This window comes from Pristiophorus japonicus, chromosome 8 (assembly GCF_044704955.1).
Source record: "Pristiophorus japonicus isolate sPriJap1 chromosome 8, sPriJap1.hap1, whole genome shotgun sequence".
NCBI classification, from domain to species: domain Eukaryota; kingdom Metazoa; phylum Chordata; class Chondrichthyes; family Pristiophoridae; genus Pristiophorus; species Pristiophorus japonicus.
The window spans coordinates 94,934,569-94,949,701 of NC_091984.1; the positions used below are offsets into that span (position 1 = coordinate 94,934,569).

General features: G+C 44.5%; 1 protein-coding gene across 2 annotated transcripts in view; it reads left to right on the forward strand.

The window, feature by feature from the left end:
- LOC139268637 (cytosolic phospholipase A2-like) overlaps positions 1 to 15,133 on the forward strand; it is a 246,768-nt gene that overhangs the window by 99,753 nt on the left and 131,882 nt on the right. For both annotated transcript variants that reach the window (XM_070887120.1, XM_070887121.1), the window contains exon 4: positions 6,896 to 7,044. In XM_070887120.1, the coding sequence (XP_070743221.1) occupies positions 6,896 to 7,044 (149 nt within the window). The remainder of the gene's footprint in view (positions 1 to 6,895; positions 7,045 to 15,133) is intronic.

Below are 15,133 nucleotides of genomic sequence, written 5' to 3' on the forward strand. Positions count from 1 at the left end.
TTCATGGCTGAACATGAAACTTCAGTACCCCCTTCCTGCTTTCTCGCCATACCCCTTGATCCCCCGAGTAGTAAGGACTTCATCTAACTCCCTTTTGAATATATTTAGTGAATTGGCCTCAACTACTTTCTGTGGTAGAGAATTCCACAGGTTCACCACTCTCTGGGTGAAGAAGTTTCTCCTCATCTCGGTCCTAAATGGCTTACCCCTTATCCTTAGACTGTGACCCCTGGTTCTGGACTTCCCCAACCTTGGGAACATTCTTCCTGCATCCAACCTGTCCAAACCCGTCAGAATTTTAAACGTTTCTATGAGGTCCCCTCTCACTCTTCTGAACTCCAGTGAATACAGTCTTTCTTGATAGGTCAGTCCCGCCATCCCGGGAATCAGTCTGGTGAATCTTCGCTGCACTCCCTCAGTAGCAAGAATGTCCTTCCTCAAGTTAGGAGACCAAAACTGTACACAATACTCCAGGTGTGGCCTCACCAAGGCCCTGTACAACTGTAGCAACACCTCCCTGCCCCTGTACTCAAATCCCCTCGCTATGAAGGCCAACATGCCATTTGCTTTCTTAACCGCCTGCTGTACCTGCATGCCAACCTTCAATGACTGATGACCCATGACACCCAGGTCCCGCTGCACCTTCCCTTTTCCTAATCTGTCACCATTCAGATAATAGTCTGTCTCTCTGTTTTTACCACCAAAGTGGATAACCTCACATTTATCCACATTATACTTCATCTGCCATGCATTTGCCCACTCACCTAACCTATCCAAGTCACTCTGCAGCCTCATAGCATCCTCCTCACAGCTCACACTGCCACCCAACTTAGTGTCATCTGCAAATTTGGAGATACTACACTCAATTTCTTCATCTAAATCATTAATGTATATTGTAAAGAGCTGGGGTCCCAGCACTGAGCCCTGCGGCACCTCACTAGTCACTGCCTGCCATTCTGAAAAGGACCCATTTATTTCGACTCTCTGCTTCCTGTCTGCCAACCAGTTCTCTATCCACGTCAGTACACTACCCACAATACTATGTGCTTTGATTTTGCACATTAATCTCTTCCGTGGGACCTTGTCAAAAGCCTTTTTAAAGTCCAAACACACCACATCTACTGGTTCTCCCTTGTCCACTCTACTAGTTACATCCTCAAAAGAATTCTAGAAGATTTGTCAAGCATGATTTCCCTTTCATAAATCCATGCTGACTTGGACCGACCCTGTCACTGCTTTCCAAATGCGCGCTATTTCATCTTTAATAATTTTCCCCACGACTGATGTCAGGCTAACCGGTCTATCATTACCCGTTTTCTCTCCCTCCTTTTTTTAAACAACGGTGTTACATTAGCTACCCTCCAATCCATAGGATCCAGAGTCGATAGACTGTTGGAAAATTATCACCAATGCATCCACTATTTCTATGGCCACTTCCTTAAGTACTCTGGGATGCAGAATATCAGGCCCTAGCGATTTATCGAGCTTCAATCCCATCAATTTCCCTAACACAATTTCCCACCTTATATGGATTTCCTTCAGTTCCTCCTTCTCACTAGACCCTCGGTCCCCTAGCATTTCCGGAAGGTTATTTGTGTTTTCCTTTGTGAAAACAGAACCAAAGTATTTGTTTAACTGGTCCGCCATTTCTTTGTTCCCCATTATAAATTCAACTGAATCTGACTGCAAGGGACCTATGTTTGTTTTCACTAATCTTTTTCTTTTCACATATCTATAGAAGCTTTTGCAGTCAGTTTTTATGTTCCAGGTACAGCTATGGGAAGCACCAGGAAAATCATTGAATTAGGAAATGGAAGAAAAAGTTAAGGTGCCTTGATTGGTCTGAAGGCATGTTGCTCATGGCTAATCTTGGCAAAATAACTCAAAAGCAGGACAGCTGGAGGAACTTATCCAAAATTTAAAAGTGGACAAATCCCCAGGCCTGGATGAAATGTATCCCAGGCTATTAAATGAAGAAAAAGAAGAATTAGCAGAGGCATTGGCGATCATTTTCCAATCTTTTCTAGCTCGAGATGCGATGCCAGAGGACTGGAGGACTGCTAATATGGTACCCTTGTTTAAGAAGGGATACACCAAGTAATTACAGGCCAGTCAGCCTAATCTCGGTGGTGGGAAAATTATTGGAAAAAGTCACGAAGGACAGGATAAATGTTCATTTAGAAAGACATGGATTAATCAAGGACAGTCAGCACGGATTTGTTAAGGGAAGGTTGTGTCTGACTAACTTGATTGAATTTTTCGAGGAGGTAACCAGAAGGGTCAATGAAGGCAAAGCGTATAATGTAGCGTATATGGATTTTAGCAAAGCTTTTGATAAGATCCCACATGGCAGACTGGTCACAAAAGTAAAAGCCAATGGATCCAGGGCAAAGTGGCAATTTGGATCCAAAATTGGCTCAGAGTCAGGAAGCAAAGGATAATGGGTGATGGGTGTTTTTGTGACTGAAAGGATGTTTTCAGTGGGGTTCTGCAGGCCTCAGTACTGGGTCCCTTGCTTTTTGTGATATCCATCAATGACCTAGATGTGAATATAGCAGGTATGATTAAGAAGTTTGCAGATGATACCAAAACCAGTTGTGTGGTTGATAATGAAGAAGAAAGCTGTGGACCGCAGGAAGATATCAATCAACTCGTCAGGTATGCAGATCAGTGGCAAATGGAATTTAATCCAGAGAAGTGTGAGGTAATGTGTTTTGGGAGGGCTAACAAGGAAAGGGAATGCACATTAAATGGTAGGGCACTGAGAAGTGTAGAGGAACAAAGGGACCTTGGAGTGCATGTCCACAGATCCCTGAAAGTAGCAGGCCAGGTGGATAAGTTGGTTAAGAAGGCATACAGAATGCTTGCCTTTATTAGCCAAGGCATAGAATACAAGAGCAGGGAGGTTATGCTTGAACTGTATAAAACACTGGTTAGGCCACAGCTGGAGTACTACATCTAGTTCTGGTCACCACATTACAGGAAGGAAGTGATTGCACTGGAGGGGGTACAGAGGAGATTTACGAGGATGTTGCTGGCTGTGGAGAATCTAAGCTATGAGAACAGATTAGATAGGCTGGATTTGTTTTCACTGAAACAGAGGAGGCTGAGGGGAGACCTCATTGAGTTGTATAAAATTATGAGGGGCCTAGATATAGTGGATAGAAAGGACCTATTTCCCTTAGCAGAGAGGTCAACAACCAGGGGGCATAAATTTAAAGTAATTGGTAGAAGGTTTAAAGAGGATTTGAGGGGAAATTTCTTCATGCAGAGGGTTCTGGGGGTCTGGAACTCACTGCCTAAAAGGATGGTAGAGGCAGAAATCCTCACCACATTTAAAAAGTATTTGGATTTGCACTTGAAGTACCGTAACCTGCAGGGTGCCAGACCTAGAGCTGGAAATTGGGATGAGGCTGGATAACCTCTTGTTGGCCGGCACGGACACAAGGGGCCGAAATGGCCTCCTTCCGTGCTATAAACTTCTATGATTCTATGATTGTAGGGAACAAGACTTATGATAAAGAACACAATTAGAGCCTTGCAATGGAGGACTGAAACCAGTGGCAGACATGATTTCTCAACTGTCAACCACAATCCTAAGTGTAAATGGGCCAAAGTGTAGAGAGTCAGCAGCATTGTAGCCACTCAGAAAAGGGGATCTGCAAATCTGGCATTCAACAAGTAGAGCACAGGAAGTTAGTCCTGCAAGTCTGCTCTCTGGATCTCTGCGTTGCACAACAGAACCCAGCGCCGCTCCAGACATCGGCTCCTGACGCTGAATGTAGCAGGTAGAAACCAATGCACAGATGTCACTCTCCCCAAACAAGAATTGTAACATCCAATACAGCAAAAGTGTCTTCAAATACAAAATCCTGATTCAGCCACAAAATGAGCCGAATCTGTTTAATGCTCAGAACACTAAATATTACTCGTCCTTCAATAAAAACAACATGGTGGCAATGCACAGCAGGTCTGTCATCATCTGTAAAAATGGATTAACCTTTCACCTGGATCTCATTCAATCTGTATTTTCTCCTTCAAATTGTGACCGAACACTGCATTTCCAGCATTACCTGGTTTTAATACAGATTTCTAGTCTTTGCGGTTTTACTCTTTAAAGTTAAAAGTTTACTGCGCTTTGGCTGGAGCTAACAGTTCATTGTAGAATGCGCCATCTGTTAAAAGTATGTTGTTGTTCGGGGTGCCAGATGTTTAAATTAAGTTGCTGAAAGAATCCAAAGAATCACAGACTGGCTGTATGAACAAATAGTGTTGTACAGAACTGGGCTCAAGCAGAATGTTTCTTGGCAAAAGATGTGCATTTACCAGGATTTCTCTGTCCAACAACATTTGTGTTGAGTATACTGAGGGGAAGACAGTCACAGAGAAAGGGAGGGAGCAACCAAATCTTAAAACTGCAACCATATTCAGGGTGTGTGTTAAATGGGAAATATATTTTAAAAGAATGGGTTTATTTGCACTAACTGAAAGGCAGTCGTTTCTCTGGCTCTCCATTATCACATGATTTATTGCTAATTGGTCCCCTTGGAGGATAAACCACATCCTGAAGCTCCTCTGGAATGTGTAACTGGAACCGCCCAGCCCAAGCTCTGATTGAATTTCCAATTTGTAATTCGATCCATTTTGACTTCAGAAGCCACACAGGATAGATCTCCCCAAAAGTCAAGTTCCAGCTGAAGTACCTTACCCAGCGCAAGTGCATGACCTTACCCCTCCCCACCTCCCCCGCCCCCAGCCATAGATGGGGCATTATGTACAGATTGTCAACAGGTTTATTGGGTATGAAGTGAATAGTGACAGTGTCGTGACTTCTGGATTTCATCCACCCCAACACTGTCCCTTCTAACACATCACCGAGCTTGCACGCGCCAGGGGTTTGGAAGAACGTGATCCATCTTCCCTGAGTTCACTCTCACCCCTTCATTCCCCCCACCCGTGCTCACTTTCCCACTCCCCCCACCCCCCCCCCCCCACAAGCTCTCTCTCCCCACTCGGGGCTTACGGCGCTGTGGGGGGCTTGGACTTGCGGGGGCTCGGGGCTTGCGGGGGGCTTGGGGCTCGGGGCTTGTGGGGGGCTCGGGGCTTGCGGGGGGCTCGGGGCTCAGGGCTTGCGCACAGTAGAGATGAAATGGTCTCTGCCAGTAGCGCAAAATGGGCTTATAGAAGTCAGTGGAAAAGAAAATTGGGCACGGTATATAATAGACTGATGATTCGCTGTGACCCCGCTTTGTGCAACTGGTGTAGACTAATTTCATCCCCAGTGCGTCAGGTGATGGGCTATTTTATAAGGGCAATTTAAAGCCATGTAGTGCAGAATGTATTATTCTGCTGCTAAGGGAAGCAGAGTCCCATTAAGACCACAATGTGTAATTACTATTAAGTAAAGATTATGTAAAGTCTAAATTTAATTGTTTTCAAGGCTTACTGTCACCACCTTGTCTTTGTGATTTGCAAAGTCGCTCCGACATTACAAACATTCCGGCTCCTGTACCAAATTAGGGTTTTATGTCAAATGATTGCCTTTCCCTCTTTCTGCTCTTTGTTATGTGTGACACAGATATATGAGTGTTACACTTGAAATATGACTGGCGATAAATGGGTGCCAGATGTACCATTTTTATAATATCAGTAAATCCTCTGTGGCGCTGGTAACGGTAAGACAGAAGGCACACTATTTTGTAAGGAAAGCAATATTATACCATGTAAAACACAATGTATTGTTCTTCTGCTGGTATAGATATATCTCTATAAGACAGTGAAGTCTAATTGCTGTTAAGTAAAAACTGGATGAGATCATAGTTCAACTCAGGCTGTTGTTGTTAAGTAAATACTAAGTGAGTTTATATAGAGATCAGGTTAAGAGGCTGCTTTTATTTGTTACTGGAGAATTTGCCAATGCATTCCAAATTATACCTTTGTTTATACTTTTTAAAAATATGTGATTCAGAAATTTTCATCAGATAGCGTACAAGATCTGTGGTGTGCTGGACAGGAAGTGCACACATGCATAGCTTTTTATACTACACTGTATTATGTTTTTTTAAAAAGTTGCTCATAGTAGAAGACGACAGTGGTTTATCTGCCTAACGTCTTGCACCGTGAGTAACATTAGAGCCTCTCACTATTGACCCTATCCCCTCTCTACCAGCCTACTGCTTACACGGTACCTTGAGCCTAATTGTTCTCCCCACACCGCCTCCTCCCATCACTGGTACCATCCTCTCTGCTTTTCATTCAAGGTGTCCTGCCTGTGGTTTTCCAGTGTCCTCCTCCTACACGCTCCCCATTGTTGGAACAGAGTTGAGGAAGTAAATGACCCCTGTTAATGCCCATCCTAAGAATGATTGACTGCTGACCGTCAGAAGTAACAGTGTTCCATCCTGCACCACTGGCGTAATTCAATAGCAAACTAGCAATCTGCTATAAAGAGGGAAAATGAATGGCTGGCATGGGAAGTAGAACAACTTACTCCAGTGTGGTAAGCGTGTTCTTTTGAATTTGGATGAACTGTGCACATTTAGGATGGGATTAAAAAAAAGATTATCAGGCTAGTTGCAACTGACCTGGGAGTGCTCATTTGTTTGTGGAAATGAAAATAAGTGCTCCATTCCCCCGCATTACTATCCCACAATTTATTCAGCACAAAATTCCCATAAAAGAAAAATTGAGAGCGAAAGTATTCCATTCCCTAGCTTCCAGATTTGTCAACTGGTAGCTAAATATTTACCCTTGTGTATTCTGGAAAATGCAGTTGTTTTTCTGTTTTCCTCACTTTAGTAATGAGGTGGAAGTAAGGGATTGGGGATCAGGAGATATGCTGCTTCGGAGGTAGGAAACTTTGTGCATTGACACTCTTTATGTTATGTCTATTCAGTTGACACTCCCGACCCTTATGTGGAACTATTCATCGCCACGGCACCAGAGGGCCGAAAACGGAGCAAATATCTTAACAATGTTGTCAATCCAGAATGGAATGAGACATTCGAATTTCTTCTTGACCCAAATGAGAAGAATATTATGGAGGTAAAGCTTCCTTATTCAGACTATTGGATTTGGTTATTTAAATCTACAACTTTATATAAATGTTATTTATTATTATTGAAGTATATTAAAAGTATAATATAGGTTGTATCACAATCATGTGTGGAAAGTTACATCTTAAGAAATCTTGAAATAGAGCAAGTGCTTTAGTTTTGTTGGCCCTTCTCATTGAAAAGGACACTATTTTCATGAAATAAGTCACAGTTAGCAAATATTTGACGTGAGAATGCATCAAAATCATTGTTCTTTTCTTTACATGTGACATTATTCTGACTGAAATGGCACCAGGCTCTGCTGTCTGCCTTCACATACTAAAAAAGAATTTTAAAACTAGTTTGACACTAGTTTGTGAGATTACCCTCCTGAAAGTGGCCTCCCACCATATCTCTCTAGAGTCAGGCCCTCTTGTGGAAACTGCTTTAAAGCTATAATTGAAGTATAAATTGTCACTAGCATAATTTCTTGATAAAGTAACTATATTCCCCTGACCCCCATAAGGCTTCAATCGGATATTACATCCAGTATTTTGATATCATCCCTAATGTTCTCCCCAAATATTGTTTTGTGATAATCTGATTGAGCCATTAACATGCTAACCTTGGGCTAGAATTTCCATTTTGGCCGCCCGTTTACTGCCCGTTTACTGCCCAAGTATGCTAGAAATGGAAATTACCGCCCGTTTAAGACCCGAATATCGCCAGCGGCATGCCATTACTTTCGGCGTTGCTGCAGATTGTCCGCCCACTTTTCCCGCCCCAAAAATGCAGAAACATTCCCTCCAATGCGAAATTTGATGATTGCCCGTTTTTACCGCCCGCTATCACTGGGGAGACGTACCGCCCATTTTTTAGGTAGATAGCATGCCTTGTCCCAGCATTATGCCTCCATCTTTGAAAAAAAACAATGTTGTGGGGGAAAAGGCTGTGTTAAGTTGACAGCAGCATGGAATTTATTTTTGAGTGATTTTGAGTGATTTCTGGAGTAGTTAATAAGGGATTTTGATTTTGATTATATTGTGGATAATATTAGCATTGACTTTAATTCTTTTGTGGACATCTGAACATTTTTGAGTAATTTAAAAGAAATTGGGCCTGTAGTTTCACTACCAATATTGCTGACTACAATATCGCAGCCTTTGGCCACCTGAGGAAGAAACATAGAAACATAGAAAAGTAGGTGCAGGAGTAGGCCATTCAACCCCTCGAGCCTGCACCACCATTCAATAAGATCATGGCTGATCATTCCCTCATTACCCCTTTCCTGCTTTTTCTCCATATCCCTTGATCCCTTTAGCTGTAAGAGCCATATCTAACTCCCTCTTGAATACATAGAAACATAGAAAATAGGTGCAGGAGTAGGCCATTCGGCCCTTCTAGCCTGCACCGCCATTCAATGAGTTCATGGCTGAACATTCAACTTCAGTACCCCATTCCTGCTTTCTCGCCATACCCCTTGATCCCCCTAGTAGTAAGGACCTCATCTAACTCCTTTTTGAATATATTTAGCGAACTGGCCTCAACAACTTCTGCGGAAGAGAATTCCACAGGTTAACAACTCTCTGAGTGAAGAAGTTTCTCCTCATCTCAGTCCTAAATGGCTTACCCCTTAGACTGTGACCCCTGGTTCTGGACTCCCCCAACATCAGGAACATTCTTCCTGCATCTAACCTGTCCAGTCCCGTCAAAATTATATATGTTTCTATGAGATCCCCTCTCATCCTTCTAAACTCCAGTGAATATAGACCCAGTCGATCTAGTCTCTCCTCATATATCAGTTCTGCCATCCCGGGAATCAGTCTGGTGAACATTCGCTGCACTCCCTCAATAGTAAGAATGTCCTTCCTCAGATTAGGAGACCAAAACTGAATACAATATTCCAGGTGAGGCCTCACCAAGGCCCTGTACAGCTGCAGCAAGACCTCCCTGCTCCTATACTCAAATCCCCTAGCTATGAAGGCCAATATGCCATTTGTCTCCTTCACCGTCTGCTGCACCTGCATGCCAACCTTCAATGACTGATGTACCATGACACCCAGGTCTCGTTGCACCTCCCCTTTTCCTAATCTGCCGCCATTCAGATAATATTCTGCCTTCGTGTTTTTGCCACCAAATTGGATAACCCCACATTTATCCACATTATACTGCATCTTCCATGCATTTGTCCACTCACCTAACCTGTCCAAGTCACCCTGCAGCCTCTTAGCATCCTCCTCACAGCTCACACCACCACCCAGCTTACTGTCATCTGCAAACTTGGAGATATTACTCTCAATTATTTCATTGAAATCATTGATGTATACTGTAAAAGCTGTGGTCCCAGCACTGAGCCCTGCGGCACCCCACTAGTCACTGCCTGCCATTCTGAAAAGGACCCATTTATCCTGACTCTCTGCTTCCTGTCTGCCAACCAGTTCTCTAGCCACGTCAGTACATTACCCCCAATACCATGTGCTTTAATTTTGCACACCAATCTCTTGCACGGGACATTGTCAAAAGCCTTTTGAAAGTCCAAATACACCACATCCACTGGTTCTCTCTTGTCCACTCTACTAGTTACATCCTCAAAAAATTCTAGAAGCTTTGTCAAGCATGATTTCCCTTTCATAAATTCGTGCTGACTTGACCGATCCTGTCGCTGCTTTCCAAATGCACTGCTATTTCATCTTTAATAATTGATTCCAGCATTTTCCCCACTATTTGGGAAATACGGTCTATTATTCCCCATTTTCTCTCTCCCTCCTTTTTAAAAAAAGTGGTGTTACATTAGCTACCCTACAGTCCATAGGAACTGATCCAGAATGTTCGAAGATCAGGCCCTCAAATCTGGCACCAAGCTTATGGGCTACAGGGCTGGAATGATACCCGCCCTCCTGTATGGCTCAGAGATGTGGACCATATACAGTAGACATCTCAAATCACTGGAGAAATACCACTAACGATGTCTCTGCAAGACCCTGCAAATCCCCTGGGAGGACAGACGCACTACCATCAGTATTCTCGATCAGGCCAACATCTCCAGCATTGAAGCACTGAGCACACTCGACCAGCTCCGTTGGGTGGGCCACATTGTCCGCATGCCCGACACAAGACTCCCAAAGCAAGCACTCTACTCGGAACTCCTACATGGCAAGCGAGCCCCAGGTGGGCAGAGGAAATGTTTCAAGGACACTCTCAAAGCCTCCTTGATAAAGTGCAACATCCCCACCAACACCTGGGAGTCCCTGGCCAAAGATCGCCTTAAGTGGAGGAAGAGCATCCGGGAGGGCGCTAAACCTCTCGAGTCTCGTCGCCGAGAGCATGCAGAAAACAAGCGCAGGAAACGGAAGGAGCATGCGGCAAACCAGACTCCCCACCCACCCTTTCCTCTAATGACTATCTGTCCCACCTGTGACAGAGACTCTAATTCCCATATTGGACTGTTCAGTCGCCTGAGAACTCACCTTTAGAGTGGAAGCAAGTCTTTCTCGATTTCAAGGGACTGCCTATGATGATGATGATTGCTTACTACTTACATGATAGAGAATAGAGCTGGAAGAAGGGTCGTTGAAGAGCACTATGTGCCAAATCAAATAGAACGCAGACCCTTGAGGAGGTGGAGACCTAACTTTAAACGAAATTACAGGGAGTACCTGCACCTGACTGATACGCAGTGCATTAGAAGGCTGCGCTTCCGAAAAGAGATCATCACTGAGATATGCCAGCTCATTAAGGCAGACATACAATCTACCAGCACCATCAGCACCGCACTGCCTGTCGAGGTGAAGGTGACGCACTTTCTTTCTATGCACCCGGCTCATTTCAGGCATCAGCTGGTGACATGCAGAATCTCTTAGTTTGCCACACATCGCTGCATTCGCGAGGTAACTGATGCGCTTTACGCACACAGGATGGATTTTATTAACTTTCCAATGACCAGGGAAGCACAGAGAGAGAGAGGGCTTTGGGTTTTTCGAGAATAGCAAACTTCCGCAAGGTCCAGGGTGCAATAGACTGTACGCACATCGCCCTGCAAGCACCTTTCGAGGAAGCGGAGGTGTATCGAAACCTAAAGGAATTCTACTCCCGGAATGTGCAGCTCGTTGTCGACCACAAGCAAAAAATCATGGCAGTAAATGCAAAATTTCCAAGGAGCATCCATAACGCTTACGTCTTGTGAGAGAGCACTGTCTCTGACCTGTTTAAGAGTCAGCCACAAGGTCACTGCTGGATACTGGGGGATAAAGAATATGGCCTTGCCAGCTGACTCATGACCCCCCTGCATAGTCCCCAGACAGAAGCCGAGAAGCGCTACAACAAAAGCCATATAGCTACACGCAATATCGTCGAAAAGACAATTGGAGTTACTCCTCATTTTCCTGAAGTGAGTGAGACACTGTACAAGAATGGTTTAGTTGAATGCATTTTTTTTATAAATGTAATTTGAAATTAACTTTAACAAGTTTAAATAAAATAATAATAACTAATTGTTTTCAAAATGTTTACAAAACATACATTCTAATCAACAACAACAGTAAAATCCACACTGCTCCCACCCTCCACCCTCCTAAGATTCTACCTGCGGCCACCTTTCCCAGCACCTTTCCTCCCCAATCCTCCCCCGACCCTGGCCCTGCCCACGTTGGGGCCAGGACGTCGTGCAGCAAAGCACCTTGAGTGCAGCTGCTGAGGGTGGGGGGATGGGGGGCGACAATGGCAGTGCTATGTGTGTGGGGTCTGGAGAAGCAGGGGGTGTTAAGGACCCATCTTAAAAGTTGGAAGAAAGTACTTCCGACGATCAGGTGCTGTCGCCATTGGTGGTTTTGGCACCTTGGGGTGCAATGCCATATCCCAGCACCGTGCTGATGTTTGCTGACAACCCACCAATGGCCTGGAGGATTCTCAAGTCACGTCAATGCTCGTCCTAGACAGTCCCATCATCTCCAGGTTCGCATCTGCCTGTCACGCAGCGTTCCCACCTTGCTGGATTAGCCACCGCGGATTCAGCATGAGGATCGGTGTGCGTCGCTGCATGTCACTTAGTCCCGCTTCCTCGGATTGTAATCCAGGAAAGTTGGATTCTGACGAGGAATCGGTGGCCGCAGGTAGAAAGGACCTTTTAAGTCCCGCCACCCCTCCCTCCTCCACCACCACCACCATCACAAAGTTTTGAGCAGTGTTCTCCTCCTCCTCAACCATCTCTTCCTCTGTCTCTTCCACCACCGTCTCTTCCATTGTCACTTCCTCTAATAGCTCCTCTCTGGGAGGGGCAGGCGGCTCCTCCTGTGCAACTGTAAAAACATAACATTAATGGTTGGCGACAGGGGAGGCAGGGGGAGGGGTCAGAGGCAACATGAGTACACTTCACATTGCACAGGCTTATGTAGAGGAGCAAACCACTACATCATATATTCCCGAGAATCATTACATGAAGCTGTCATAAGCAGAGTAGACAGAAACTGCATGACGTAACAAAGCTTGAGTCCTAAACAGTATGTTGCTTTCCAAGTGACAGAGTGTGATCAACTAAAAATTGATGTCAGAACTAACAACATTTAGTGCTCCCAGCATTACATTATATTGACAGAACATTGAATTACATGACCGCAGTAAAGCCCAGGGATTATGCAGACTTGCCCTCCGCGAGAACCAGTTCAGCACCAAAAGACGTGGTGGTGCGATCATGACTCCCGTCAGGGCCGCAGCGTGCTCCTCTAGGTCCGACAATTCGACCCTCTTCGGCGGAGCTCCGCCCTGTTGCTGGCTAATTTTTTCTGCAAAGGTGCCAAAAAATATATGTAAACTAATTTCGCAGCTACTATTATGGAACACACACATAGATAGGTCGACATCCCCAATTAATCATCCCCAGTCCTTTCGTCAATGAGTGCACCATTTAAGTACCGATTAGGACGCAAGTGTTGCATGATGAACACATCAAAATACAGAAGACTAACACAATGAGATCGATAAAAAACATCACCAAGCTCTACAACATAATAAAACGTGGCACTACATTAAGAGTAATTAGTCAATGCATGATAAAAGTTATTACTTATTCTCGCCGACTCAACGATGTTATTCCAACGTTTGCGGCACTAGTTTGGCCCTCGCATCATGGGCGCGGCAGATGACACCGACTCTGCGATCTCTCGCCAGATTCGTTGCTACACGTTTGGTGCGGGTTTTCCGTCCCCACCCCGTGTCAATTGCTCCCAGCGAGCCTCCACCTTGTGTACCAACGATTCCTGCACCTCCTCAGAAAACCGCATGGCCCTTCTCCTCCCACCTACTCAGCACTCGCACCGTCAAGATCACCCCTGTGCTTTCTGACGTACATTTGCTCTCAGTTAAACAACACCTTGATTTCAAAATTCTCATCCTAGTTTACAAATCACTCCATGGACTTGCCCCTCCCTAATTCTGTAATCTTTTTCAGTCTCTCATTCCTACAAGATGTCTGCGCTCCTCTAATTCTGCCCTCTTGAGCATCCCTGATTATAACTGCTCAACCATCAGTGACAGTGCCTTCACCTGCCTGGGCCCTAAGCTCTGGAACTCCCTCTCTAAACCTCTATGCCTCTCTACCTCCCTTTCCTCTTTTAAGACGCTCATTAAAACCTACCTCATTAAACATGCTTTTGAACATCTGCCTTAATTTCCTCTCTGGCTCGGTGTCAAATTTATCTGTCTGTAACACAGTTATGAAGCACCTTTGGACGTTTAACTACATTAAAGATGCTATATAAATAAAAGTTATTATTATTATTACCTCCCTCTCAACTTCCATATTTTCTCTTTGCATTTTGAACTGTATTAATTATGTATATTTATATTTATTAATTGATCTCTTATTATTTATTAATATTATTATTTGTTATGTAGTATTATGTATTATAATATGTATTATTATGCTTCAAATATAATTCTGAAATTCTTTTCAAAATGCTTTTCTCCTAACTGCTCTCAACAATCCTCTCTCTCCTCCTCACCACGAGCAACAAGCCTCTCTCTCGGCGCCTGTGCAGCATCAACTCTGACCCTGGAATCACAGGAGAATGACCGCGTATGCGCAGGGGAGAAATGCTCGTTGCTAGGGGCGTGCTTGCCTTTACAAAGGCAAGCCAATGTCCAGGGACCAACGCCACCTGTTCTGGCCCGCTACCGCTTAGTATCATCACCACCGACATCCAACATACAAAAATCGCAGGAGAGCACCTTAGTGATATTCCGCGGTTCTAAAGACGCCACTGCCAGAATACCGCTAAGATTCGGGTGGTAGCGATGAGGAAGGAAATTCTAGCCCCTAGTCTCTTAACATTTTTTTACATAATCTGTAACATTCTGAGAAAGGAGCTATTTTTTCTCCTTTGGGCTTAGGACGGAAATACTTGCTTATATTTGCTGTTCCTGATTGCTATTCAGTGACTTTTGCTGGAAAGTGTGGATGTCAGATGAGGATAGAATTGGGTTGAGCTATGATGAGCTCTGTCATGTGTGTATGCTTGGGTTTACTAGCCACCAGGTGGCGCCACTGTCGGAGGTCATTGGGCTATGCGCACATGTTTGCGGCCCAGATATAAAAGGCCAGCCATCTTGTAATGTAATCACTTTGGGCCCTAATAAAGTAGAGCCAGGTTTGTACCTGTTCGGAGTTTACAGTATTCAGTCTATTGAGTTATTGCATAAACAACATTTGGCAACGAGGTAACAAGAACCTTCGCATGCAAAAATGAGCACAATTGGAATTCTGGAGCGATACGTGGAGGAAGTAGATTGGGCAGACTTTGTAGCCCGCTTGAACCAGTACTTCGTGGCCAACAAAATGGAGAAAGAGGTAGACACAGTTCGGCGCTGGGCGGTTCTCCTCACGGTTTGCGGTCCAAAAATCTATGGACTCATAAAGAATCTCCTCTCGCCCTTAAGACCAACAGACAAGGACTATGCGACATTGTGTGCTGTGGTACGTCACCATCTCAAAACAGATGAAGGCATCATCATCTCAAGATATCGATTCTATACGCACGTTCGTTCTGAGGGCCAGGATTTATCAGAATTCGTTGCCGACCTAAGACGTCTACCTGGACCATGTAAGT